This window comes from Brassica napus, chromosome A10 (assembly GCF_020379485.1).
Source record: "Brassica napus cultivar Da-Ae chromosome A10, Da-Ae, whole genome shotgun sequence".
Classification (NCBI taxonomy): domain Eukaryota; kingdom Viridiplantae; phylum Streptophyta; class Magnoliopsida; order Brassicales; family Brassicaceae; genus Brassica; species Brassica napus.
Window position 1 is genome coordinate 14,069,372 of NC_063443.1, and position 20,590 is coordinate 14,089,961.

The 20,590-nt window shown below is 38.8% G+C and overlaps 6 protein-coding genes across 7 annotated transcripts; 3 read left to right on the plus strand and 3 right to left on the minus strand.

The window, feature by feature from the left end:
- The first annotated feature begins 2,179 nt into the window (after nucleotides 1-2,179).
- Nucleotides 2,180-3,563, plus strand: BNAA10G15770D. The gene has a single exon (XM_013810472.3). The coding sequence runs from the start codon at nucleotides 2,582-2,584 to the stop codon at nucleotides 3,353-3,355; it is 774 nt and encodes a 257-aa protein (XP_013665926.1). The 5' UTR covers nucleotides 2,180-2,581; the 3' UTR covers nucleotides 3,356-3,563.
- Nucleotides 3,564-6,924: 3,361 nt separating this feature from the next.
- Nucleotides 6,925-11,500, plus strand: LOC106371817 (ARM REPEAT PROTEIN INTERACTING WITH ABF2). 2 transcript variants are annotated; one of them, XM_013811921.3, is made up of 19 exons: nucleotides 6,925-7,270; nucleotides 7,367-7,524; nucleotides 7,628-7,800; nucleotides 7,885-8,005; nucleotides 8,076-8,150; nucleotides 8,264-8,358; nucleotides 8,458-8,533; nucleotides 8,744-8,851; nucleotides 9,015-9,143; nucleotides 9,242-9,310; nucleotides 9,455-9,514; nucleotides 9,684-9,807; nucleotides 9,919-10,058; nucleotides 10,139-10,202; nucleotides 10,285-10,364; nucleotides 10,547-10,611; nucleotides 10,705-10,822; nucleotides 10,908-11,032; nucleotides 11,132-11,500. In XM_013811921.3, the coding sequence occupies exons 1-19, from the start codon at nucleotides 7,006-7,008 to the stop codon at nucleotides 11,229-11,231; spliced, it is 2,145 nt and encodes a 714-aa protein (XP_013667375.1). In that variant the 5' UTR covers nucleotides 6,925-7,005; the 3' UTR covers nucleotides 11,232-11,500. The 2 variants fall into 2 exon arrangements, with proteins under 2 accessions (XP_013667375.1, XP_013667374.1); XM_013811920.3 differs by having other exon boundaries at nucleotides 6,938-7,270; nucleotides 7,364-7,524.
- Nucleotides 11,501-11,843: 343 nt separating this feature from the next.
- LOC106371818 (RAN GTPase-activating protein 2) lies at nucleotides 11,844-14,161 on the plus strand. Its single transcript, XM_013811922.3, has 2 exons — nucleotides 11,844-12,074; nucleotides 12,372-14,161. The coding sequence occupies exon 2, from the start codon at nucleotides 12,374-12,376 to the stop codon at nucleotides 13,991-13,993; it is 1,620 nt and encodes a 539-aa protein (XP_013667376.1). The 5' UTR covers nucleotides 11,844-12,074; nucleotides 12,372-12,373; the 3' UTR covers nucleotides 13,994-14,161.
- A 366-nt stretch (nucleotides 14,162-14,527) lies between these two features.
- Nucleotides 14,528-18,744, minus strand: LOC106370470 (putative methyltransferase C9orf114). Its single transcript, XM_013810475.3, has 12 exons — nucleotides 18,191-18,744; nucleotides 18,043-18,090; nucleotides 17,799-17,954; nucleotides 17,629-17,695; nucleotides 17,375-17,439; nucleotides 17,212-17,284; nucleotides 16,978-17,096; nucleotides 16,819-16,898; nucleotides 16,649-16,718; nucleotides 16,435-16,512; nucleotides 15,136-16,325; nucleotides 14,528-15,033 (listed from the first exon to the last, which is right to left on the minus strand). The coding sequence occupies exons 1-11, from the start codon at nucleotides 18,494-18,496 to the stop codon at nucleotides 16,224-16,226; spliced, it is 1,164 nt and encodes a 387-aa protein (XP_013665929.1). The 5' UTR covers nucleotides 18,497-18,744; the 3' UTR covers nucleotides 14,528-15,033; nucleotides 15,136-16,223.
- On the minus strand, nucleotides 14,639-15,262 carry LOC106370469. The gene is made up of 2 exons (XM_022693021.2): nucleotides 15,136-15,262; nucleotides 14,639-15,033 (listed from the first exon to the last, which is right to left on the minus strand). Exons 1-2 carry the CDS (start codon nucleotides 15,260-15,262, stop codon nucleotides 14,639-14,641), a joined length of 522 nt encoding a protein of 173 aa, XP_022548742.2.
- Nucleotides 18,745-18,828: 84 nt separating the features above from the next.
- Nucleotides 18,829-20,522, minus strand: LOC106371819 (caffeoylshikimate esterase-like). The gene has a single exon (XM_013811924.3). It carries the CDS (start codon nucleotides 20,044-20,046, stop codon nucleotides 19,039-19,041), a length of 1,008 nt encoding a protein of 335 aa, XP_013667378.2. The 5' UTR covers nucleotides 20,047-20,522; the 3' UTR covers nucleotides 18,829-19,038.
- Nucleotides 20,523-20,590: the final 68 nt, after the last annotated feature.

The following is a 20,590-nucleotide window of genomic DNA, read 5'->3' on the forward strand; positions in this document are numbered from 1 at the left end:
TTTTAACACGCAAAAATATGAATTGTTTAATATAGAGCTAATTTTATTTATATAACTGCAAATTATTTGTATTAATTAAAAGAGAAAATCATTAGTTAAAGCATATTCAACCCAAAAATTGACAAAATATAAGTATTTTATTTTTATTTTTATTTTGAGAAAGGGCTACAAAAATACAATGAAACAAAAATCACTTCTTCTTTTTTTTTTTTAGAAAGGACTACAAAAATCACTTCTATAATAAAGTCTTTTTATTTTTAAGAGAAAAGATAGAAATACATTGAAGCTGATCTTGGAGAGAATTCAACAATTGATAGCCATATAATTTTATGGCTACAGATACTTGACCATATAGTTTTATTCATCTAATTACCATACATTTATGTATCTTCTCTTTTTTAATACCTTATAGAAAGTATATATATTTATATATCCAACTATTAACCCCGAACTGGATATATCGCTAATCAGGCTGAGATATATTTGGAGGGCGCTGATATTGTGGTACTAGCTTATACCATTGTTATAACTGTGATTACACTTGGATATATAGATAAATATTTTATCCCTGTTCTAGGATGGTCTAACAAACGCAGCGTCTGTTACTTATTGGGTGCGCATAACATCATTAACTAAATATATGGCGATTAGGTACGACTTAACTAATCCATCTTTCATACTATAATTTCAAGCAAAAAAGTATATAGAGGAAAAAAGCACAGAGCATGTTAAATCACCGTTTCAAATGGTGGCAACATACTGGTACAACATGTTTCTAGCTGTTGTTAAAGGGGTTTCGAAAAGATATTATGATGGTAGTACAATTAAATCATATCCATACGTGGAGTAGAAACTCAACAACATTAACCACATATGCATATGTTTGGCTCTAAGTGGATGGATGCATGTGCTTCTTTACATTGAGAAGCGTTTAGTGCCTAATGAAAGATTCTAATGTGGTCAAAGTCAAAGCTCATGGTCTACACTTCGTTTCTCTTATACTACACTACAAACTAAAATATTTGCTTGTGTGTTGATCATAGCCAATAATGTGTTCATTTAATTATTGGGGTCTCTCATTTTTGTCTTGACCATCGTGGTGTTTATATGAATACAAGCACAGTGAACTTCAATTGTTTTATTTTTGGAGGACATCTTCGTTGTAAATCTTCATTCAACAGCTCGCGTCTTGTTTCTTATGTATTAGGGTGTATTTTTTTTTTGAAAAACATGTATTAGGGTGTCTATTTTGGGGTTTCTTTCCCTTCGGATTCTGTTTGGTTAATTCACTTAAGGTGAACTCAAACCAAAATTAGTACGGTTTGGATTTTGTTTGGTTTGAATCGGTTCAGTTTGCAAACAAAGTGGACGGAAATAAACTTCTCATGCATGTTGTATTCGAAGTTCAAACTATTGTCATGATTTTTACCAAGCAAATGTTATAGATACCACACCATATAATATTATATGTCCAAACAAGTATGGCTTTAAATATGAAAGTTAGACTGGGTTAATTAGTATTGATGTGACTACGAGTCAGTCAGTATATAGTTAAGATGGTTACTGTCATGATTAGTCGAAACAAGCAGTATTAAAAGATGTACTAGTATAAGGTAGGCTGGAATTTTTTTGTATTTTGCGTTGCATGGAAATGGACAGTTAATGATAAACAGTGACATGTGCTTAGTGGTAATTCTTTGAATTGGTAACATCACTGTCTCTCTCTCTCTCTCTATCACTCCTCTCAACGACAACATTTAATACTTGCACTAATGTAGAAAAATTAAAACAAAAAGAAAATGCTAACAAAAGAACACATTGTACTCAACTTATAAAAGGGGGTGAAATTAATCAGTTGGAGCTAACAATAATAGTAACTTAGTATTTATTTTGGCAATGATAATAACTACATGCTACATCAAGCTGCACCATAACTAAAACGAGTGGTCCAACACCAAAAAACCCGCTCAACGTTCCTCCGAGTTAATATTCATATCAATGCTAGTACTTCTTTGTTTTTTACTGCATATATAAAGACTTGACCTAACGGTAAAACTGTGTGTGTATCAAGAACACAAATAATATTAAGTAATCTCGTGTGTTGAGTTGTACTTGTTTTCACATGGCAAGAAGCTCATGTGGGTACATGTGGGTACTGTTCAATTATATCTCTCCAAATTTTCCTTCAGTCAAACTCATTGCCTCATTACAAAATCCACATCTACGATTTTTATTAAACATAGATCAAATCATGGATTACAGAAATAATTAATGAGTAATTATTATGATAATTCAATGCATCTTCCTTCCGGTGGTGGATGTGAGTAATAATTTAAAATGCGAATTTGCATGTTCATATCATCTAATCTCCCATCTTCTTACAGCTCTGTAAACTTGTCTGCCTCTTCTGTTTCCATCTCAACGTGTCCATGTGGTCTTACCTCAGTTTTTTTTTGTATATATTATCCTCATCATTACTTTCTGAATCTTCACCCCTCTCTCTCTCTCTCTATCTCTCACAAAGTCCACTTGCTTTGTCTTTCACTTCATAACTAAGGTCCGTTTACACATTTGTACGATCATGGTAGTAGCGGAAACGGCGGAGGCAACGATGGTTTTCACGACGGAGGGACCTCGCATTTCCTTCTCCGCCGATCTGTCGTCATCAGACAGCGAGGGAGACTACATCTGCATCAACCCTGAGAATCTCTTACGGGGAAAAGAAGAACAAGTGAAAGCTGGAGACTTTGAGTTTCTGTCGAACACGCAAACGATGCTCACCGCCGCAGACGAGCTGTTCTCCGAAGGAAAGCTGCTTCCTTTCTGGCAAGCCAAACACTCGGAGAAGCTTCAAAACGTTACCTTGAAAACAAAAGTCGTCGACGTAGACGAAGTAGAAGTAGTAGAAGAAGAAGAAGAAGATCGTAAAGTGGTTAAAGAAGAGACTGTTCACAACAGCACCAAGGAGCAGGAGAATAGCAATAACAGAGGAAGCTGGTTTCTTGACGACGACCCTTCTCCTCGTCCACCGAACTGCACTGTTCTGTGGAAAGAGCTTTTGCGGTTGAAGAAACAGAGGAACACCAAGACGACGAATACGACTACAAAGGCTTCGTCAACGAAGGCGTCGTCTCTCTCGCCGTCTTCGTCTTCGAGCTCGACATCGTCTTCTTCTAGCTCGATCGGGGATGCGGTGAAGGAGGAGAGCGAGAAGAAAGGTAAGAAAGGGTTAGAGAGGACGCGATCTGTGACTATGAGGATAAGACCAATGATTCATGTTCCTGTTTGTACTCCCTCTAAGCCTCCTCTGTTTCCTCTGAGGCTTCATAAAAACAGAGTAGAGAAACGAACTTGATGAATGATGATGATGAACATTGTTTTATCTATTTGTCTTTGTATTATCAAACCTTTCTTTTTGGTTAGATTATGTGATTAGATGTGTTGTGTTTTCTGTTGAGCTTTTGTGATTGAGATCTGTGGTGTGACAGTGTATAAATGTGAAGACATTTTCATACCCGAACACAAATAAGAGATTCATCATTGAATACACCCATTTTTATATGCTTTTTCATCTCATTGTCTTTGTAGATTTGTAAAGTTTATTTTTCTCTTTTTTTTTTGTTGTGTCTCTGTATCTCAGCCAAAGTTTTTATTGCGTTTGATCAAATATTTGGTTTTAGACTTTAAGATGGTTTTAAGATCTGAAAAATGTGAGAAGAGACAAAAGAGTTAAATGCCAAAGATAATGAAAGAAACAAGAAAGCAGAGTACAGGGGTGTGCACATGCAAGTTTCAGATGTTTTCTATCGGGAAAACTCCACCAAGTGGCTCTGCTCAGTGTTTATAGGAAAGGGTCCACTTCTGCAACCCTGGCCTAACGTTTATAACCCAAAATCAAACTAATCCCTAACACATCAAATTCATAATATCCAAATCTCGTTAGATCATATATATATATGAGTTCAATTATTATTTTGCCACGCTGTCTTATTTCACTACACAACAATACAGAAACAGAACGATGGATGGATGTGCACAACTTAGTATAGTGTCTTATCCTCGGATCAGTATTTTTTCTCTATGTGTATACTCCAGTTGTTGTAAGAATGAAACAGTAGATACATTATGTAAAATTGTAAATTTACACACAGGTTACTAAACAAAGCACAAACCTCAAATTTTGTTGCGGCACAGGAAAAAGAGAATAACTATTTTGCGCAGTATCAGTATTAGGAATTGAATGGTATGAAATGATTTATTCCATCAGTCCTAAAAAAAAGAATTCTACCATTTATCTTGAATGGAATGGAGTAGTTATTCCATCAATTACAAAAATAAATAGAACATGAATTTATGCAAGTTTGTATTTTATAAACTCAAGTAGCTCGCCCATTGGGAGTGGAAACAAAAAATGCAATAGCATGTATGGACACCAGCTAGCATCACACACATCATTCTCACTACATTGACTGAACTATCTATAAATTTGCCTAACTTTTAGACCTCACCTATAATAGTAATAATTTATTTTGATCTCATTCTCATATAGATATAGGGAATAACCACATCTAACACAACAGATTTAAGATACTTTAATATTATGGTATTGAGAGAAAAACATGCTACTGAATTCCATATTTCATAATGAGCTGTGAGTAGTGTAATCAACTTCTTTTACTTTCCTTACTTTTTAATCGCTTTTTCCTTTGTTTCATCAAAGTTAGAAAAGCTTGCTCGTGCCTCCGAAGTTTTCATTCCCATGTGGTCGTCAAAGAAATGGTTCATCACTTCATCTTATCTTTATTTTAAAGAAATGCTTCTTTCTTCTATCGTCTTTGATATTTTATTCACACTTTTAAACACGTCTCCTTTGTGGCAGACCACCAAAAGTCCAAAAGCCTCTACTTACTTGTTTTTTTTTAATAAAAATATCAAAATAATAATTATGACTAAACCATGTTAAAAGAAAATAAAAATCTAGCAAAAGTGCACAACCTTGATTCCTTTCGTTGTGGGATTATATCATTTCAGTGCTTCCGATACACAGGCCCAATTTAGCAAATGCTCATATCCGGCGTGAAGCGCAAATTAGCATTACGTGGCTATAAAACATTTAGAAATTTATTTTTCCTGAAAAAAACTAAAAGTAAATAAAAATAAAAAGAGAAATTAGGGGTCATGTCCATAACATATCAAAAATTAAGAATATACACATAACAACGTTTAGGCTACGATATAATACATATTATTATGAAATTGGACAATAATGGCCTTAACTGCGCGTGAAAAAAAATGTATCTTCGTGTTTTGCTTCATGAAACTAATAGAAAAAAAGAATTTGAGCAGCAGCTGGAGAACAGAAAAGAGGTACATCAGAGAGCGACAATTACAGAGTGTTCGTAGAAATAAGAGAATCACTTGACGGCACCACTACCGAGGAACCAGCTGAATCTCAGTAAATTTGTTATGATTGAATAGAATCAGGGGATCAAGCAACAATCTCGGTTACCGTGAGACAAATATGTGAATCAATATCTTTAAAAATATGAAGAACAATGCGATGGATTGAATTGGGGAAGAAGAACAGTATCTTATGTCATGGATTCCATACTAATTTTCAAGTACAGTATAGTATGCTTTACTTACAATGGAACCACCGTTTATTTATTTTTTTGCTTGATCAAGAATCAGATGATAGATTGAACTAGGGAAGATGAACAATAATTTTGTGTAATATATTTTATTTTATTTTATAATCGCAGTATATTATGTTATAATTCTCCTCTTTTTCTTTGACAAATTGTATCTCCTTCGCTTCTTATTTTGCTATTGTGTTGAATGAATGCTCTAAGTTAATGGAGATTCACATACATGTTTGTATTGACAATTTATATAGCTTTCATACAGTATTTGAATAAACATTACATTATAGTATACTAATCTATTCATCAAAATAGTATAGTTTTCTCCTATGTCGCTTTCACTCTTACACTCCCTCCTACTCTTTCCCACCTCCCCTCTCTTCCCCGGTCTCTCTCTCTCCATTCCTCCTTCCTTTCCTCCATACTTTTATCTTTCCTCCTTCTTCCTCCTCCCTTTCTGTTTGGGTTTGGTTTTACAATTTGGGTTTAGGGTTTGGATTAAGGGTTTACGATTTGGGTTTAGGGTTTAGAGTTTGGATTTAGGGGGTTTAGGGTTTTGGGTTTAAAGTTTAGACTTTCAAGGTTAGGGTTTAGGTAGCTCCGTTATGGGCGATGGTTTGGTTTTACAATTTGGGTTTAAGGTTTGGGTTAAGAGTTTACGGTTTGGGTTTAGGGTTTAGGGGGGGTTAGGGTTTAGGTAGCTCCGTTTGGGTCTATGGTTTGGGTTAAGAATTTGTGTTTAGGGTTTGGGTTTATGGTTTAGAGTTTTGGTTTAGGGTTTAGGTAGCTATGCTATGGTTTACGGTTTGGGTTAAGATTTTGGATTTAGAATTTGGGTTTAGGGTATACGGTTTGGGTTTAAGAGCCTACCGTTTGGGTTTAAAGTTTAGAGTTTGGGTTTAGGGTTTAGTGTTTAGAGTTATGGTTTAGATAGTAGGTTTAGGGTTTATTTGGTTGTGTTTCATTATGTTAACTAACATCAATTGCCATGCTATTCTAAATGAAATATATTATAGTTAGAGTGAAATTATTCGTGTGACTATACTAAATAGTGTGTAGTATAGTATGATAATTTTATCTTCTGTATTTCAACATAAAACGCACGCGTCTGGAGGGAGATTTTAATCATGTTTTGCGCAAATTGTCCCATCCATCTTGAATTACTGTATAATGGCTATATTCTTCATTTTTTTACCTCTTATATTCAACAAATTCTCCCAAATAAAAAGGAGTTTTTACTAAATGACGAAACTACCCCTGATCTTTTTTTTTTCTGTCTGGATTGATTTCAAAACGCTCCTTCTTCTCTGATCTCCTCCTCTCCTCGCATCGTCGTCTGTGTCTCTAGAGAACTCGTGAAACGATGGAGCAACAACAACCGGAGAGGCGAGAAGGCCGAAGCTTCCCCGAGCGCAAGGGACAGAAGAGAAAGCTAGAGGAAGGAGCAGCCGCCGCCGCAGAGGATCGAGAGATCTCCACCTCAACCACCACCGACGGCGGCGGCGATGCGATTCTCAACGAAATCGCTGCTCAAGTCTCCGTTCTAAACTCCGCCTTCTCATGGCAAGAGTCCGATCGCGCTGCGGCGAAGCGCGCCACTCAAGTCCTCGCCGAGCTCGCTAAAAACGGTAGAAGATCAGCTTCTTTTTTTTTTTCTGCGGTTTCTTCATATATATTTTTTTGTTGATTCGTGACTTAGTTAGTAACCACCGTTTGTTCAGCAGAGGATTTAGTGAACGTGATTGTTGATGGAGGAGCTGTTCCAGCTCTTATGACGCATCTACAAGCGCCGCCGTACATCGACGGAGACTTGGCTCAGAAGCCGTTTGAACATGAGGTTGAGAAGGGGAGCGCCTTTGCTCTTGGTCTACTTGCAATTAAGGTTTAGTTACTTGTATAGTGTGTTAGTTTGCTCCAAGTCTAGTTTTTTCTTAAGGATTATAGTATAGTGTTTGTGATCTCGTTGTGGAATTGACTGCTTACAGCCAGAGTATCAGAAGCTGATAGTGGACAAAGGTGCTTTACCTCATCTCGTTAATCTGTTGAAGAGAAGCAAAGATTGTTCTACTTCCCGAGCTGTTAATAGTGTTATCAGAAGAGCGGCTGATGCTATCACCAATCTTGCTCACGAGAACAGCAGCATCAAGACTCGTGTTAGGTCAGCTTATTTAGGTGGTTTCCAAAGATTTGTTTTTTTTTTTGGTACAACTGTCCTCATGACTTCAAGTTACTTGACAAGCAGGCTCGAAGGCGGTATTCCACCTCTCGTTGATTTGCTTGAGTTTTCTGATTCAAAGGTTCAGCGAGCAGCAGCCGGGGCGTTGAGAACCCTTGCGTTTAAAAACGATGATAACAAGAACCAGGTAAATACTTCTGTCTTACAGCTTCTATTTCAGTTTTTCGGTGGAGCATGATTCATTGTTTTTTGTGCAGATTGTCGAATGCAGTGCTCTTCCCAAGCTCATTCTTATGTTAGGATCAGAGGATGCTGCTATACATTATGAAGCGGTTAGGAATCTTTTACTGGGACGAGAGTTTTCATAATCAACTGTTTTGCTAGTTGCTACTCAAACATCTACATGAGATTCACACTGAAATAACGAGTTGAGTCACGCTTTTAGGTTGGAGTTATCGGCAATCTAGTACATTCTTCTCCAAACATTAAAAAAGAGGTTCTTTCTGCTGGGGCGTTGCAACCTGTCATTGGTCTTCTCAGGTGTGTGGAACTCGCCGTTTTAATTACATGGTTAAGCATAGAGTTGTTACTGTTAACCCTAGGTTCATTCTCATCATTTTTTGAATTTGTCTATTGCAGTTCATGTTGCCCTGAGAGTCAAAGAGAGGCGGCTTTATTACTTGGACAGTTTGCGTCGACTGATTCCGATTGTAAGGTACTATTTCATTCCGGGTTTTCTATCCTCAGTTCGTTTGCCATTACCCCATAGTCTAAACTCTTTCTGTTTGGTTATACTAGGCGTAAGTTGTTTGTTGCTATTGATATTTTGTAGAATATTCGTTTACAATTCCTGTTATCTATCATTTTCCCTGATTTATGTGTCTTTTTCATTCTTCACCTCATTTTCAAAAATATAACTTTGCAGGTGCACATTGTGCAAAGGGGTGCTGTCCGTCCTTTGATTGAGATGCTTCAGTCACCTGACGTGCAGTTGAAAGAAATGTCGGCCTTTGCACTGGGTAGATTGGCGCAGGTTCTTGTTTCAATCATTTGTTATTTTCAGTTTATAAAGTTGAGGCATTCTTTTTTTGGCGTTGTAAACTTGCAACTTCGCTCTTTAGACTTACAACCATATGAGTTATATTAAATAACATTACCGATATGTCTTTTAATTTCTAGCGTACCCTTTCTCGCAGGATTCTCACAATCAAGCTGGTATTGCCCATAGTGGTGGTTTAGGACCTTTGTTGAAGCTTCTTGATTCAAGAAATGGATCCCTGCAACACAACGCCGCATTTGCTCTCTATGGCCTTGCCGATAATGAGGTGTGTTGTATGCTACCTTCCGTATGTATTAATTAGGAATGCAAAAAAATATATTTAAACCTCATTAAATGGGTTATTGATCCATTTTTGTCCCCTAGGATAATGTATCAGATTTTATCAGGGTGGGAGGTATCCAGAAGCTACAGGATGGAGAGTTTATAGTTCAGGTATGTATAGCGTTGTTACCCTTTCACTACTTTCTAGAATCATATCGTCTTATTCCTTGTATCGGCTAGATACTGAAGATTCTTTGCAGCTTTAGTAGTCTTTGTTTTACTCTTTGGGTGTTTATAATTTACACTGCTTTTTAGGCAACTAAAGATTGTGTCTCCAAAACACTGAAGAGATTGGAGGAGAAGATTCATGGAAGAGTAAGTAAAATTATACCTGTCTTTAAACTTGCTCTTTCCACATCTGGTGACTAAAACATACACATGCACGGTTTGTGGTGAAACTGCTATATCCTGGTCTAGCTCTGTCGAAGTTTAGCATTTCTCTATCCAACCATTTAGACACTTGTTCTTTGGTTTTCCTTTGCAGGTTCTTAGACATCTGTTGTACCTAATGCGCATTTCTGAAAAGTCTATCCAAAGACGGGTTGCTCTTGCTCTTGCTCATCTCTGTTCACCAGAAGATCAGAGAACCATATTCATAGATGAAAATGGCATGTGACAACTTTTTTGAATTTATTAATGTTTAGATTTTTGACGTGTTATTCATTTATGTTAAGATGTTCTTTGTGCAAAAAGTTTTATATCGAGTTGTCTTTTGACAGGGTTGGAGTTGCTACTTGGTCTTCTTGGTTCTACGAACACTAAACAGCAACTTGATGGCGCTGCAGCATTGTACAAATTAGCAAATAAATCTATGGCACTTTCTCCAGTTGATGCTGCTCCCCCTTCTCCAACACAAAGGGTGAGTTTTCTTACTTCAGTCCTCCAGTACATAACTTGTGGAAGTCTCATTGCAGTATTCTTTTTGTGTATTTGTGACAGGTTTATCTCGGAGAGCAGTATGTAAATAGTGCCACGCTGTCTGATGTAACTTTTCTAGTCGAAGGTAATCATCATATTAATCAGGAAGTTGCAGCAGTCTTGTTCGCTCCAAAGTCCAAATGTAAACCAGAAAAATCATACTGCAGGAAGGAGATTCTATGCACACAGAATATGTCTCCTGGCATCTTCAGATGCATTTCGCGCAATGTTTGATGGTGGTTACAGAGTAAGTTAGCTATTATTTTTTGGGTGACCAATCCTTTTCAATATGTTCTTGTGGAGGAAATGAAAAAATATCATTTACTAGCTATGATGACGATGACATATTGGTTTTGGCTGCTCTGCTTCTCTTTCAAAAGAGGAATATATGGATAGTTATGTTTCTTGTGTGCAAATTGAATATCTCAGGAAAAGGACGCTAGAGATATTGAGATTCCTAATATCAAGTGGGAGGTTTTTGAGTTAATGATGAGGTATGACGAGCTTCTACGTGTTTCTTGACTGTGGGAACTCCTTAACATACATGTAAAAATGTAATTGACTCACACTTGGATTGTAATTCCCAGGTTTATATACACTGGATCCGTCGACATAACAATTGAGATATCACAAGATCTTCTAAGAGCAGCGGATCAGTATCTATTGGAGGGGCTAAAGCGGCTCTGTGAATACACAATTGCTCAGGTGAGCCAGGAGACTTGCAATTTCAAGTGATTTGGTTTGCATAATAATTGTCGAAATCTAACAGAGTTTTGCTTATAAATGAAAGGATATAACGTTGGAAAACATAGGAGGCATGTACGATCTCTCAGAAGCATTCCATGCAATGTCGCTGAGGCAAGCTTGTATCCTGTTCATCCTGGAGCATTTCGATAAACTGAGCACAATGCATGGGTAATATAAATAATCTCTCTCTCTCTCTCTCTTTTTTTCAGACTATCTCTCTCTCTCTATTTGGCATTTATCTGAAACAGAGCGAATGAAAAATGGCAGGCAAAACCAGCTGGTACAGAGAACAATACCAGAGATAAGAGAGTACTTTTGTAGAGCTCTAACAAAGTCTACGACAAACCTGCAAGGCCTGAGGCTGTAAGAAGAAGAAGACTGGTACCTAACTAGAGAGGTAAGTAGACAAGGAATATCATATAGAGAGAGAAAGCTCGCTATTAGTAAGAGGTCTTTTATGGTCCTGTCCTATCCTGAGTCGTTTTAGTCAAATTTGCTGTGCGTTTGGTTCATTGTATTTTGTATCAAATTCTCTTCTGATCACAATCGCGTCTTAAAAAGAGATCGCCACTTTGTATCCAGAACACCAATATGGTGAAACTTTCACTATTCAATTCAAGATCCACGGTCCAACGATCCTGTGTTAGAAGCAAAAATACACTCTCTGATGATTACATATGGTAGTGACTAATCGCTACTTGTCTAAATGATTAATCAGATGACCCAAGACAGGAAAATGAATAATATTTGTTAATTTTTAATATTATTTGAGGAACCGACGACATATACAGTAATAATATCCCGTTTTGGCTTTACAACCAAATAATTGAAAGAAATGGCTGCCATTAGGTTATTATAAAAAAATAGCAAATATTTTTGGAGTTTCTGCCGGCAGATATATTTTTTTATTTCAAAATGTATATAGAAAATGAAAGGTATATAATTATAATTTTTTTTTTTGAATATACTCAAAGAAAAAATAAATCAAAATGTTCTCTTACAAACACCAAAAGAAGAAAAAAAATTACAAGTACCAAAGTGAATGCTTTAATGCTTTATGGTCACGATGTATAATTATTACTATTTTATATTCTTTTTGCCTGAATGCTTTTTTATGATTCAGCGGGAGGGGAGATTTAATTTAAAGGAGCTCCGGTGAGAAACCCTAGCACCCTCTCATTTCGAGATTCAGCCACTCCTCATCGCTCAGGTACGCTTTTGCTTTTGATCTCCTCAGATTTTCGCGATTAGATGCGTCTTCTGGAAACTATCCACTATGCAATGCGATCTTCCGATCTTTACAATCTCCTCTGTTATAGATTTATGCAAAGTAGTGATTTATTTATTATTAGATTCGAATCTCATGATCCTTCAATCAAATCAAAGTCTTTCTGCTGCTCGCTACAGTGTGATTTTGAATTGAAAAATCATTCCTTTCGTCTCAAAGTTATAGTCTTTGTTTGATTACAGTTAACAACCATTGAGCCTTGAATGTGTGTTTGTGCAGTGATGGCTGATACACTTGATTCCCGACCTCACACATTCTCCATCAAACTCTGGCCACCGAGTCTACCCACAAGGCAAGCTCTCATCGAGCGCATGACCAACAACCTCTCTTCCAAAACCATTTTCACCGACAAGTTTGGCAGCTTAACCAAAGACCAGGCCATGGAGAACGCCAAAAGGATCGAGGACGTTGCCTTCTCCACCGCTAACCTACAGTTCGAGAGGGAGCCTGACGGTGACGGCGGCTCAGCTGTTCAGCTCTACGCCAAAGAATGCAGTAAGATGATCTTAGAAGTCCTCAAGAAAGGCCCTGTTTGTAAGGCTGAAGAAGTATCTTCTGCTTCTCCTTGTAAGGAAACTGTTTTCGATATTTCGAAAGACAAAAGGGCTTTTATTGAGGCAGAGGAGGCTGAGGAGCTTCTCAAACCGTTGAAGGAGCCTGGGAATGGTTACACTAAGATATGTTTTAGCAATAGGAGTTTCGGGTTAGGAGCTGCACGTGTCGCTGAGCCTATCTTGGCCTCTCTGAAAGACCAGCTTAAGGTTGTTGACTTGTCGGACTTCGTCGCTGGGAGACCTGAGGCTGAAGCTCTTGAGGTTATGAATATATTCTCTAGTGCCCTGGAAGGGAGCGTTCTCTCGTCTCTCAACTTATCAGACAACGCGTTGGGTGAGAAGGGTGTTAGAGCGTTTGGGACGCTCTTGAAATCTCTGAGCTCTTTGGAAGAGCTTTATCTGATGAACGATGGCATCTCTAAAGAAGCTGCACAAGCTGTCTCCGAGTTGATTCCTTCAACAGAGAAGTTGAGGGTCTTGCATTTTCATAACAACATGACGGGTGATGAAGGAGCGGTTGCGATCTCAGAGGTTGTGAAGCGTTCACCGCTGCTGGAGAATTTCAGATGTTCTTCAACAAGAGTTGGTGAAGGAGGAGGGATTGCTTTGTCGGAAGCACTTGAGAATTGTACTCTTATGAAGAAACTCGATCTGAGGGATAATATGTTTGGCACAGAAGCTGGAGTTTCTCTGAGCAAGACTCTTTCAAGGTTCAGTCATTTGACTGAGGTTTACTTGAGTTATCTAAACCTAGAGGACGAAGGTGCCATAGCCATAGCAAACGCTCTCAAGGACTCTGCTGCGCCCATTGAGGTTCTTGAGATGGCGGGAAATGACATAACAGTTGAAGCCGCTTCAGCTATAGCGGCCTGTGTGGCGGCGAAACAGGATCTGAACAAGTTGAATTTGTCTGAGAATGAGCTGAAAGATGAGGGGTGTGTCCAGATTGCAAAGACTGTGGAAGAGGATCATTTGAAACTGCAGTACATTGATATGAGCAACAATTATATAAGAAGAGCTGGAGCACGGGCCTTGGCTCAGGTTGTTGCTAAGAAAGAAGGCTTCAAGTTGTTGAACATCGACGGGAATATCATATCAGAGGAAGGCATTGAGGAAGTTAAAGAGATATTGAAGAAGACACCGGAGGTACTTGGAGCATTGGACGAGAATGATCCTGATGGAGAAGAAGAGGAAGAAGATGATGAGGAAGATGAAGAGAAGGAAGGTGAAGGGAATGATGAGTTGGAATCGAAGCTGAAGAAGCTTGAAGTTAATGAGGATGATTAAGTCTCTGTAGTGTTGGTTTTACTTTTCAATGCTTAGTTTGTTTTGCACCAGAATCACTTTATCTGCTGCTGCAGAGACCAAAAATATTGAGACCTTGGTGTTAATTTAATTTTGCCAATGTCTTATCAAATCCTTTTTTTTTTTTGAAAAAGAAAACGATTATATGATGCTATCTATATTCTGAGATCTACCTATTAGGCCTTTCAATTTATAAAACTAAGAAATGGAAACAAAACTGTTTCTTCTTGGATTCAGTTCGCCAAGCCCCACCTCAGAAGAGACTCAGTACACAAAACTCAGTCTAGTGATTCTGCAACAAATCGTTTGAATCCTATTTGTCCCATTACATTTGTACATTTACTAGTGTTCTGTGTTGGTGTATGCCACCATCTTTCACTGTAGAGGATATGAGGATTATGTCCTTAGACTCATTTCATCTAATGATGGATGGTTATGTAAATGTAATGCCTGATGAGCTCTCACGCTAATATACTCAAGTTGCATATACATCACTGAAGCAATGCTAAGTAGTGATGAAATAATATAATCGAATATGCATTAGATCTGAATGTATGAGTAACTGAGAAAACAAAAACAAAACAAAGAAGATTCATGGATTTTTACATCGAAATCCCGAAAGCAACATCAGATTCTCCTACCCCTCATAGTAATAGTAGTAGTAGTAACACTTTTCTTCTTGGAACTAGTTACAACAACATCAATAGGAAGAGGAAGAGGAGGCTTCTTGTTCTCCTTGGTCATGCTCATGCTTTCAACAGTGGTTCCTCTTCTCTTGGTGGTCGTAGGCTCGACTCCTTTGACTACAGATTCTTCTCCTCCGCTCTTCCTCTTCAGTCTCTCGTTCCTCCTCGCCGAATACTCCTCGTAGAACCTTCCTCTCTCGAACAACACAGGAGCCGAATCTGCAGCCAAATTCTGCAGATTCGACGCCTCAGCTCTGGTTTTCACATCCTCTGACTCGATCGGGAGCTTAGCTTCCGCATCTCCATGGCTTAACCTTCGTCCCGGCTTCGTCACACCTAGTTTTCGTTAGGGAGAATCAATCATCATCCACATTATTTGAAACTCGAGACGAGAGAGTTTGATCGTTAACAGGGGGTTGATGAAGTGAACATATATACCTGGTGGTGTTTTCAGAGTGGAGGAAGAAGAAGAGTTGGAGAGGAGGACTTGGCGTGATCGGAGACGGATCGGAGATTTGGGAAGCGGTGGTTTCAGGTAAGAAGATGATCTCATCCTCGACGACATCTTCTTCTCGCAGTTAGATTTCAAATTTTCTCAATGAGAGAAAGAGTTTGGTTGGTTGGTATAAGAGCGGCCTTTTCTAATCCGACGGCTGAGATTGCTCCTCATTCAAAATGGTAATGCTTTTTGTTTTTTTGTTTTCTTCTTCCCTTTGAGTTCAAATTTAAGAAGAAGAAGAAAGGTGCATTGGTGTTGAACCGTTCGTTATTCAAACATTAAATTAATATAACTTAGGGAGGGAGGATACACATTACTCTTGTTGTATGACGTTTAGTTTTAGATAACTCTTTAATACAAACGTTGACTAATAAATAATACGTGTGTGTGTTAAGAAACTTGCTTTGTTTTGTTTTGACTTTTAAGAAACTTTGATGTTGACTAATAATATATGATAACTCTTTATTACAAAATGTTTACCTATGTTGGGGGAGGATAACACATTAAGCTTGTTAGTTATATGACTTTTAGATTAACTCCCATTTTGAAGAAGTATACACAATCATCTTGTTGACTTTTATTCAACTCTTTATCATGTTCACATTTAGCCTTTTTCTTTTCCATAAGCTTAAGAGTAGTGTCTTCTTCTCTTGGCTTTACTGTCCTTGTGTTTAACTATCTGGTGTTGACTTTGCGAACTCAAGCATGACCCATTGTGTGTTTCTGCTTCCATGCAGCTATGAGAATGCAGCATTCATAAGCTATGGGTTTTATATTTTCCACAAATTACTTAACAACGCAAGGAAAAGTTTAACAAGAACAAAAAAAAAAAAACTTTAGTTGGTAATCCATAATTTAATTCTTCATTGTCAAAATGGGTACATTTCTTGGGAACCACTGGATACAAAATTTAATACCGGATACTGGCATATAGTACGATGAGAAGATAACTGACTCCACACTCTAACACATCGATTAGGAAAAGCTTTCTCGACATAGGTTACATTACATCACCTCAAATCTAATGTCAAACAATAGCTTCTTCGTTGACTCTTCTATCAAGCTTCAACTCCTCCATTGCCCTGCTAATGGGTTCTTGGAAGTACTGAAGTGATATAAACATCGCTTCCTGCATATATTTATCGCACCAATTTCCTCATCTCAGTCATCACAGAACATAACAAAAAGACCAGATCCACTTTTTCATAAACAAGGAAAGAAACAAAAACAGCAAATACCTCTGTTCGAATGGTTCGGCTTCCTTGATGTGGACATGTATTCAAGTATATATTAAATGCTTCCCGCACGTTTTTCCCCTGTAGGCAACATACACATCACAGTAAGAAAGGAAACAGCCAAAGATCTTTTAGAACTTGTGAATCTTTGTGAGAGATGAAGAGGTTTCTAATACAACTTTCTTGATACTGTTGAGGGCCTGGGAAACACATTTACCTTATACTGGTTATCTTCTTCGACACTTTCTTCAAGACCAGCTAGCCCTCCAAATGCAATCAATAGATGCCTATGAAAATTCATGCCACAACCATCTAAGTCAGTCCCCTCAATTCAAAAATGTGTTTAGAAATAAATGTATACCATGTTAGGGAGGAAATGAGAATCACCTAAATGTTGGTATTTTCAGCTCTGATGAACTAATTTTCAGGCCATGCTCCGAAGTACCAATCAAATAATCGTAACCACCCTGCTTGGTAGTAGGAAATTAATATTGATATAATTCATAGAATGATGAAGAGTAGAGTATCTCTCATTAGGAGTAGTACCTCGAAAGGGCATTCCTTGAATACTGAACTTAGATGTGATGCATATCGTACTTTGTATCCCCAGTACATCCCTGCTTCTTCCCTTGGCTTAGAGGGCGGAACAATCTGACGTACTAAATCTAGATGAACCAAAACCAATATTCATTAACTTAAACGAGTAGATACAGGTTTTCCTGAGCGCAAAGAAGACAAATGAATACGATAACTGAGAAATGATAAAGAGATTAACAGTACCTAAATCACGGTCGGCTCCCATGGCTACCGTGACTCTAACACCTGGACTAAGCACTTGATCAACAACAACACTCTGCAGCATCAAACAAAAGTCAATCCATGCATACAATTTGTAGAAAAGACCCGACTGAGATATCTGAAAGTGATAAGAGCTGAAAAATACCTTGTCTAGACCCACATCAACCAACGTACCCTCAGAGTTTATTGGCTTTTCCCTTAGCGTCACACCTACAAGGTTTTCATTTCCAAAACAAAAATTTGAAACCACACTTATCTACAACAAAGAAAGGGTAGTAGTAGCTTGATTCATATTTTTTTCCACACCAGCTTTTTGGTGTATCATGTCATATCTCTAAAGATGAAAAAAAGCAAAGCAATGTCATTGGGGATGGTTATAAAAAAAAAGTGATGTTTTACCTTCACGGTATTGTTCCCACTCGTGCTTGCGCAGATGGTGAGGAGCATCAAGAGGTGGCAACATACCCTGTTTATATACATCAGACAAGTCTGGTTACTAAAGACACTAGAACATAAAAGAAGAAAACAAAGAGATATACAAGTAAAGTCAGTACTACTACTACACACACCACAAATCTAAGATCATTGTGCTTGGGGAAGAGAGTCTTCCTCAAATACTGTGGTGTCTCTAAATACTTCAAGATACGAACGAGAAAAGGGGCCCCACTCTCGTTGCTATCAGATAAGTTGATCTCTGAGCTGCTCTTATTGTCAAACACTACAATCTGAATTCAATCAAACACACACACAAAAAAAAGGTTTTAAAATTCAGTAGAGTTTAGACTAGTTTTGATGCAATCTCAAACAACGTACCTCGTCGATTCGAAATATTGTGGATGCACGAGCTATTTGCCCAGCAAGCTGAGAAAATTTAAAAAGAGTTTTTTTTTTAATTACTAATAGAAATGTAAGAGAGGAGCTCCGAGAAAAGCTAGCTAAAAGGGAAGAAGAGAGAGAGTACACGTGTGGCGAGCTCGAGTGATTGAGTGTTGTTGATGATGGAGCCAGCTATGGCTATTGTAACAGTTGGTCTCTCTTCCTTTTTCTTTTCTTCTACATTTGCCTTCTCCTCCTCCTCCTTGCTTTTCTTCTTTTTTTTCTTCTTCGCTTCTCCGTCGTCACTCACCTTTTGCTCCGGATCCTCATGGCTTCTCTTCTTCTTCTTCTTATTCTTCTTTTTGAGGTCTCCGTCGATTCTCTCTGTTAGCTCGGACTCCTCCATTTCGAGCTCAGGGTCGTCATGGCTTCTCTTGCTTTTCTTCCCCATTTTTCTGCCGCCGGCGATTGGGACTGCCAGCTGCGCCGAATTTCGCAGGGTTTATGTGCTTTTGGGTTCTTGCTGGACTCATGGGCCTATGTTAGCTTAACTTATTGGGCCTTGCTTACAGCCTATTAATTAGTAACGTGGTTTTTCATGTAAACCGTTCCCTTTACAACAGATTTACATCTCACTTTCGGTTTATTATTTAACCATTATGTTGTTCATTGTTTATAACTTAACAAAAGACATAATTCAACCAATTAATTGCGTATATCAACTGGATCGATCATTAATGGTTAGTTTTTCTTGTTTTCTCAAATTGATACAGAATCTTAAAATTTAATTTTACAAAAATATTTTTTAATAATTTATTGCCCAAAAAGTATATTGGACTATTCATTGGTTTAACTGTAAACTCTTTTTTTGTCGACGGTTTAACTGTAAACCATGTGCTACGAAACAATTAAGCATAACCCATAAATAGTTGCTTGCCAGGTGGAATTGCCCTATTGGGCTACAACTCAATACCCAAAGAGTCAAAAAAGACTCTAAGCTCCGCCGCCAACTTGCGACTCCCGTTTCCTCTCAGCGGCCCTTTCCGATCGGGTCTTGAGCCATGTCAGGATGTCACCGTACACCAAATCAACGTCCTCCTCCGATTCGCCAACCATCTGATGCCACATCCCCGGATAGATCTTGATCGTCTTATCCTCACTGCTTGCTCTCCGATGAAGCTCCTCCACGCACGCTTGGTCGCAAACAACGTCTCCTCCTCCATGCACTATCAGAAGCGGCACCTCCACCTCCTCGAACCTCCCCTGAAGCTCGTTACATACACGGATCAGCTCGTACGCCGTCGCGGCGCGCGGCCTCGCCACCGTCCTCCTAGGACTAGCAATCGCGAGCTTCCTCTTCCACGGCTCCTTGAAGGAAACATCGGGAATCGATCCGCGAGTGGGGATGACGCGCCAGGTGGGGATAAGGTTCGCCACGACGAAGAGCAAATGCTCCAACGGCCACGGCGGTTTGAACTTCGCGCTGATTCCACACATGGCTCCGTTGAGGATGAGTCCGTCCCATACACCTCTCTGCCGGAGCGAGATGTAGAGCGCGATGGCTCCGCCTAAGGACTCGGAGTAGAGAAAACACGGCAAATCCGGCGTCTCCTGGCGGTTACGGTTACGGAAGTCGTCGAAGAAGGAGATACAGTCATCGACGACGGGATTGATGTCAGGGATATGAGCCACGAGGCCATCGGAGAATCCATGCCCTTGGTGATCGATCGCGCAGGTGATGTAACCGGATTTAGCGAAGAGGATGGACGTGAGCTGGAGGAACCAGCTGGATTCGCCGGTGAAGCCGTGAACGACGGCGACGATACCGATGGGACGAGCTGGAGGGAGTGGAGACCACCATTGTGTGAAGATCTTGAGGCCGCGAGGGTTGGTGATGAAGGCGGAGGAATGGGTGACGGAATGCTTCGCGTAGAACTCATCGGCGGAGAGAGAGCCGAAGGGGTTGCTCTCGTCAGCGTCTGAGATTGGATGCAGACCCATTTTTTTTTGTTTCCTTTCAAGAAATTATCTCGAGGTGAAAGGTTGTTGTGGGGTTTGGGTAACGGTTGAGGATTAAATGAGGTTTCAATTGGATCTGGTGGGGTGGGGACACATGCTTTTAGTGTGGACGCTAACTACCAGCTGATCTTGGGCCCGGTTGGTTTTCAATTTCAAATCTTTTATAGGTTCAGTTTGGCTTTTTAGGATAAAATTTAAGATATTCGGCCGGTTTAACCAATATTACTTGTTAGGACAAATTTCCGGTTAAGGTAGTTGGATGTGATAGGAAGGAAATCCAAAAAATCTGGCTATTTGCTACTTGTTTGTTTCATCCATCCCATCCATGTACCAATAATACTTGTTTAGTCATGGCTGACCAACCAGAATTGGTTGAAATGTTGTTTTGATTCCTTAATTTAAAACAGTCAATAGACAAAAGTTTTAAGCCTCCAAATTATAAGAAAAAATTATTTTGATTTAGCTTAAAATGTTGATGAGTTTCCCAAGGCTTGGAACCGATCTTGTTAATAACAAGAATATATGA

Bases quoted from the DNA above. Each gene is read 5' to 3' on its own strand.
- LOC106371819 (XM_013811924.3), bottom strand. From the start codon at position 20,046: ATGGGTCTGCATCCAATCTCAGACGCTGACGAGAGCAACCCCTTCGGC.
- LOC106370469 (XM_022693021.2), bottom strand. From the start codon at position 15,262: ATGTCGTCGAGGATGAGATCATCTTCTTACCTGAAACCACCGCTTCCC. The intron at 15,034-15,135 runs GTATATATGTTC...AACGAAAACTAG, and splicing joins CACTCTGAAAACACCACCAG to GTGTGACGAAGCCGGGACGA.
- BNAA10G15770D (XM_013810472.3), top strand. From the start codon at position 2,582: ATGGTAGTAGCGGAAACGGCGGAGGCAACGATGGTTTTCACGACGGAG.
- LOC106370470 (XM_013810475.3), bottom strand. From the start codon at position 18,496: ATGGGGAAGAAAAGCAAGAGAAGCCATGACGACCCTGAGCTCGAAATG. The intron at 18,091-18,190 runs GTACTCTCTCTC...AAATTTTCTCAG, and splicing joins CACTCGAGCTCGCCACACGT to CTTGCTGGGCAAATAGCTCG. The intron at 17,955-18,042 runs GTACGTTGTTTG...GATTGAATTCAG, and splicing joins CAATATTTCGAATCGACGAG to ATTGTAGTGTTTGACAATAA.
- LOC106371818 (XM_013811922.3), top strand. From the start codon at position 12,374: ATGGCTGATACACTTGATTCCCGACCTCACACATTCTCCATCAAACTC.
- LOC106371817 (XM_013811920.3), top strand. From the start codon at position 7,006: ATGGAGCAACAACAACCGGAGAGGCGAGAAGGCCGAAGCTTCCCCGAG. The intron at 8,852-9,014 runs GTTCTTGTTTCA...CCTTTCTCGCAG, and splicing joins CACTGGGTAGATTGGCGCAG to GATTCTCACAATCAAGCTGG. The intron at 10,203-10,284 runs GTAATCATCATA...ATCATACTGCAG, and splicing joins TGTAACTTTTCTAGTCGAAG to GAAGGAGATTCTATGCACAC.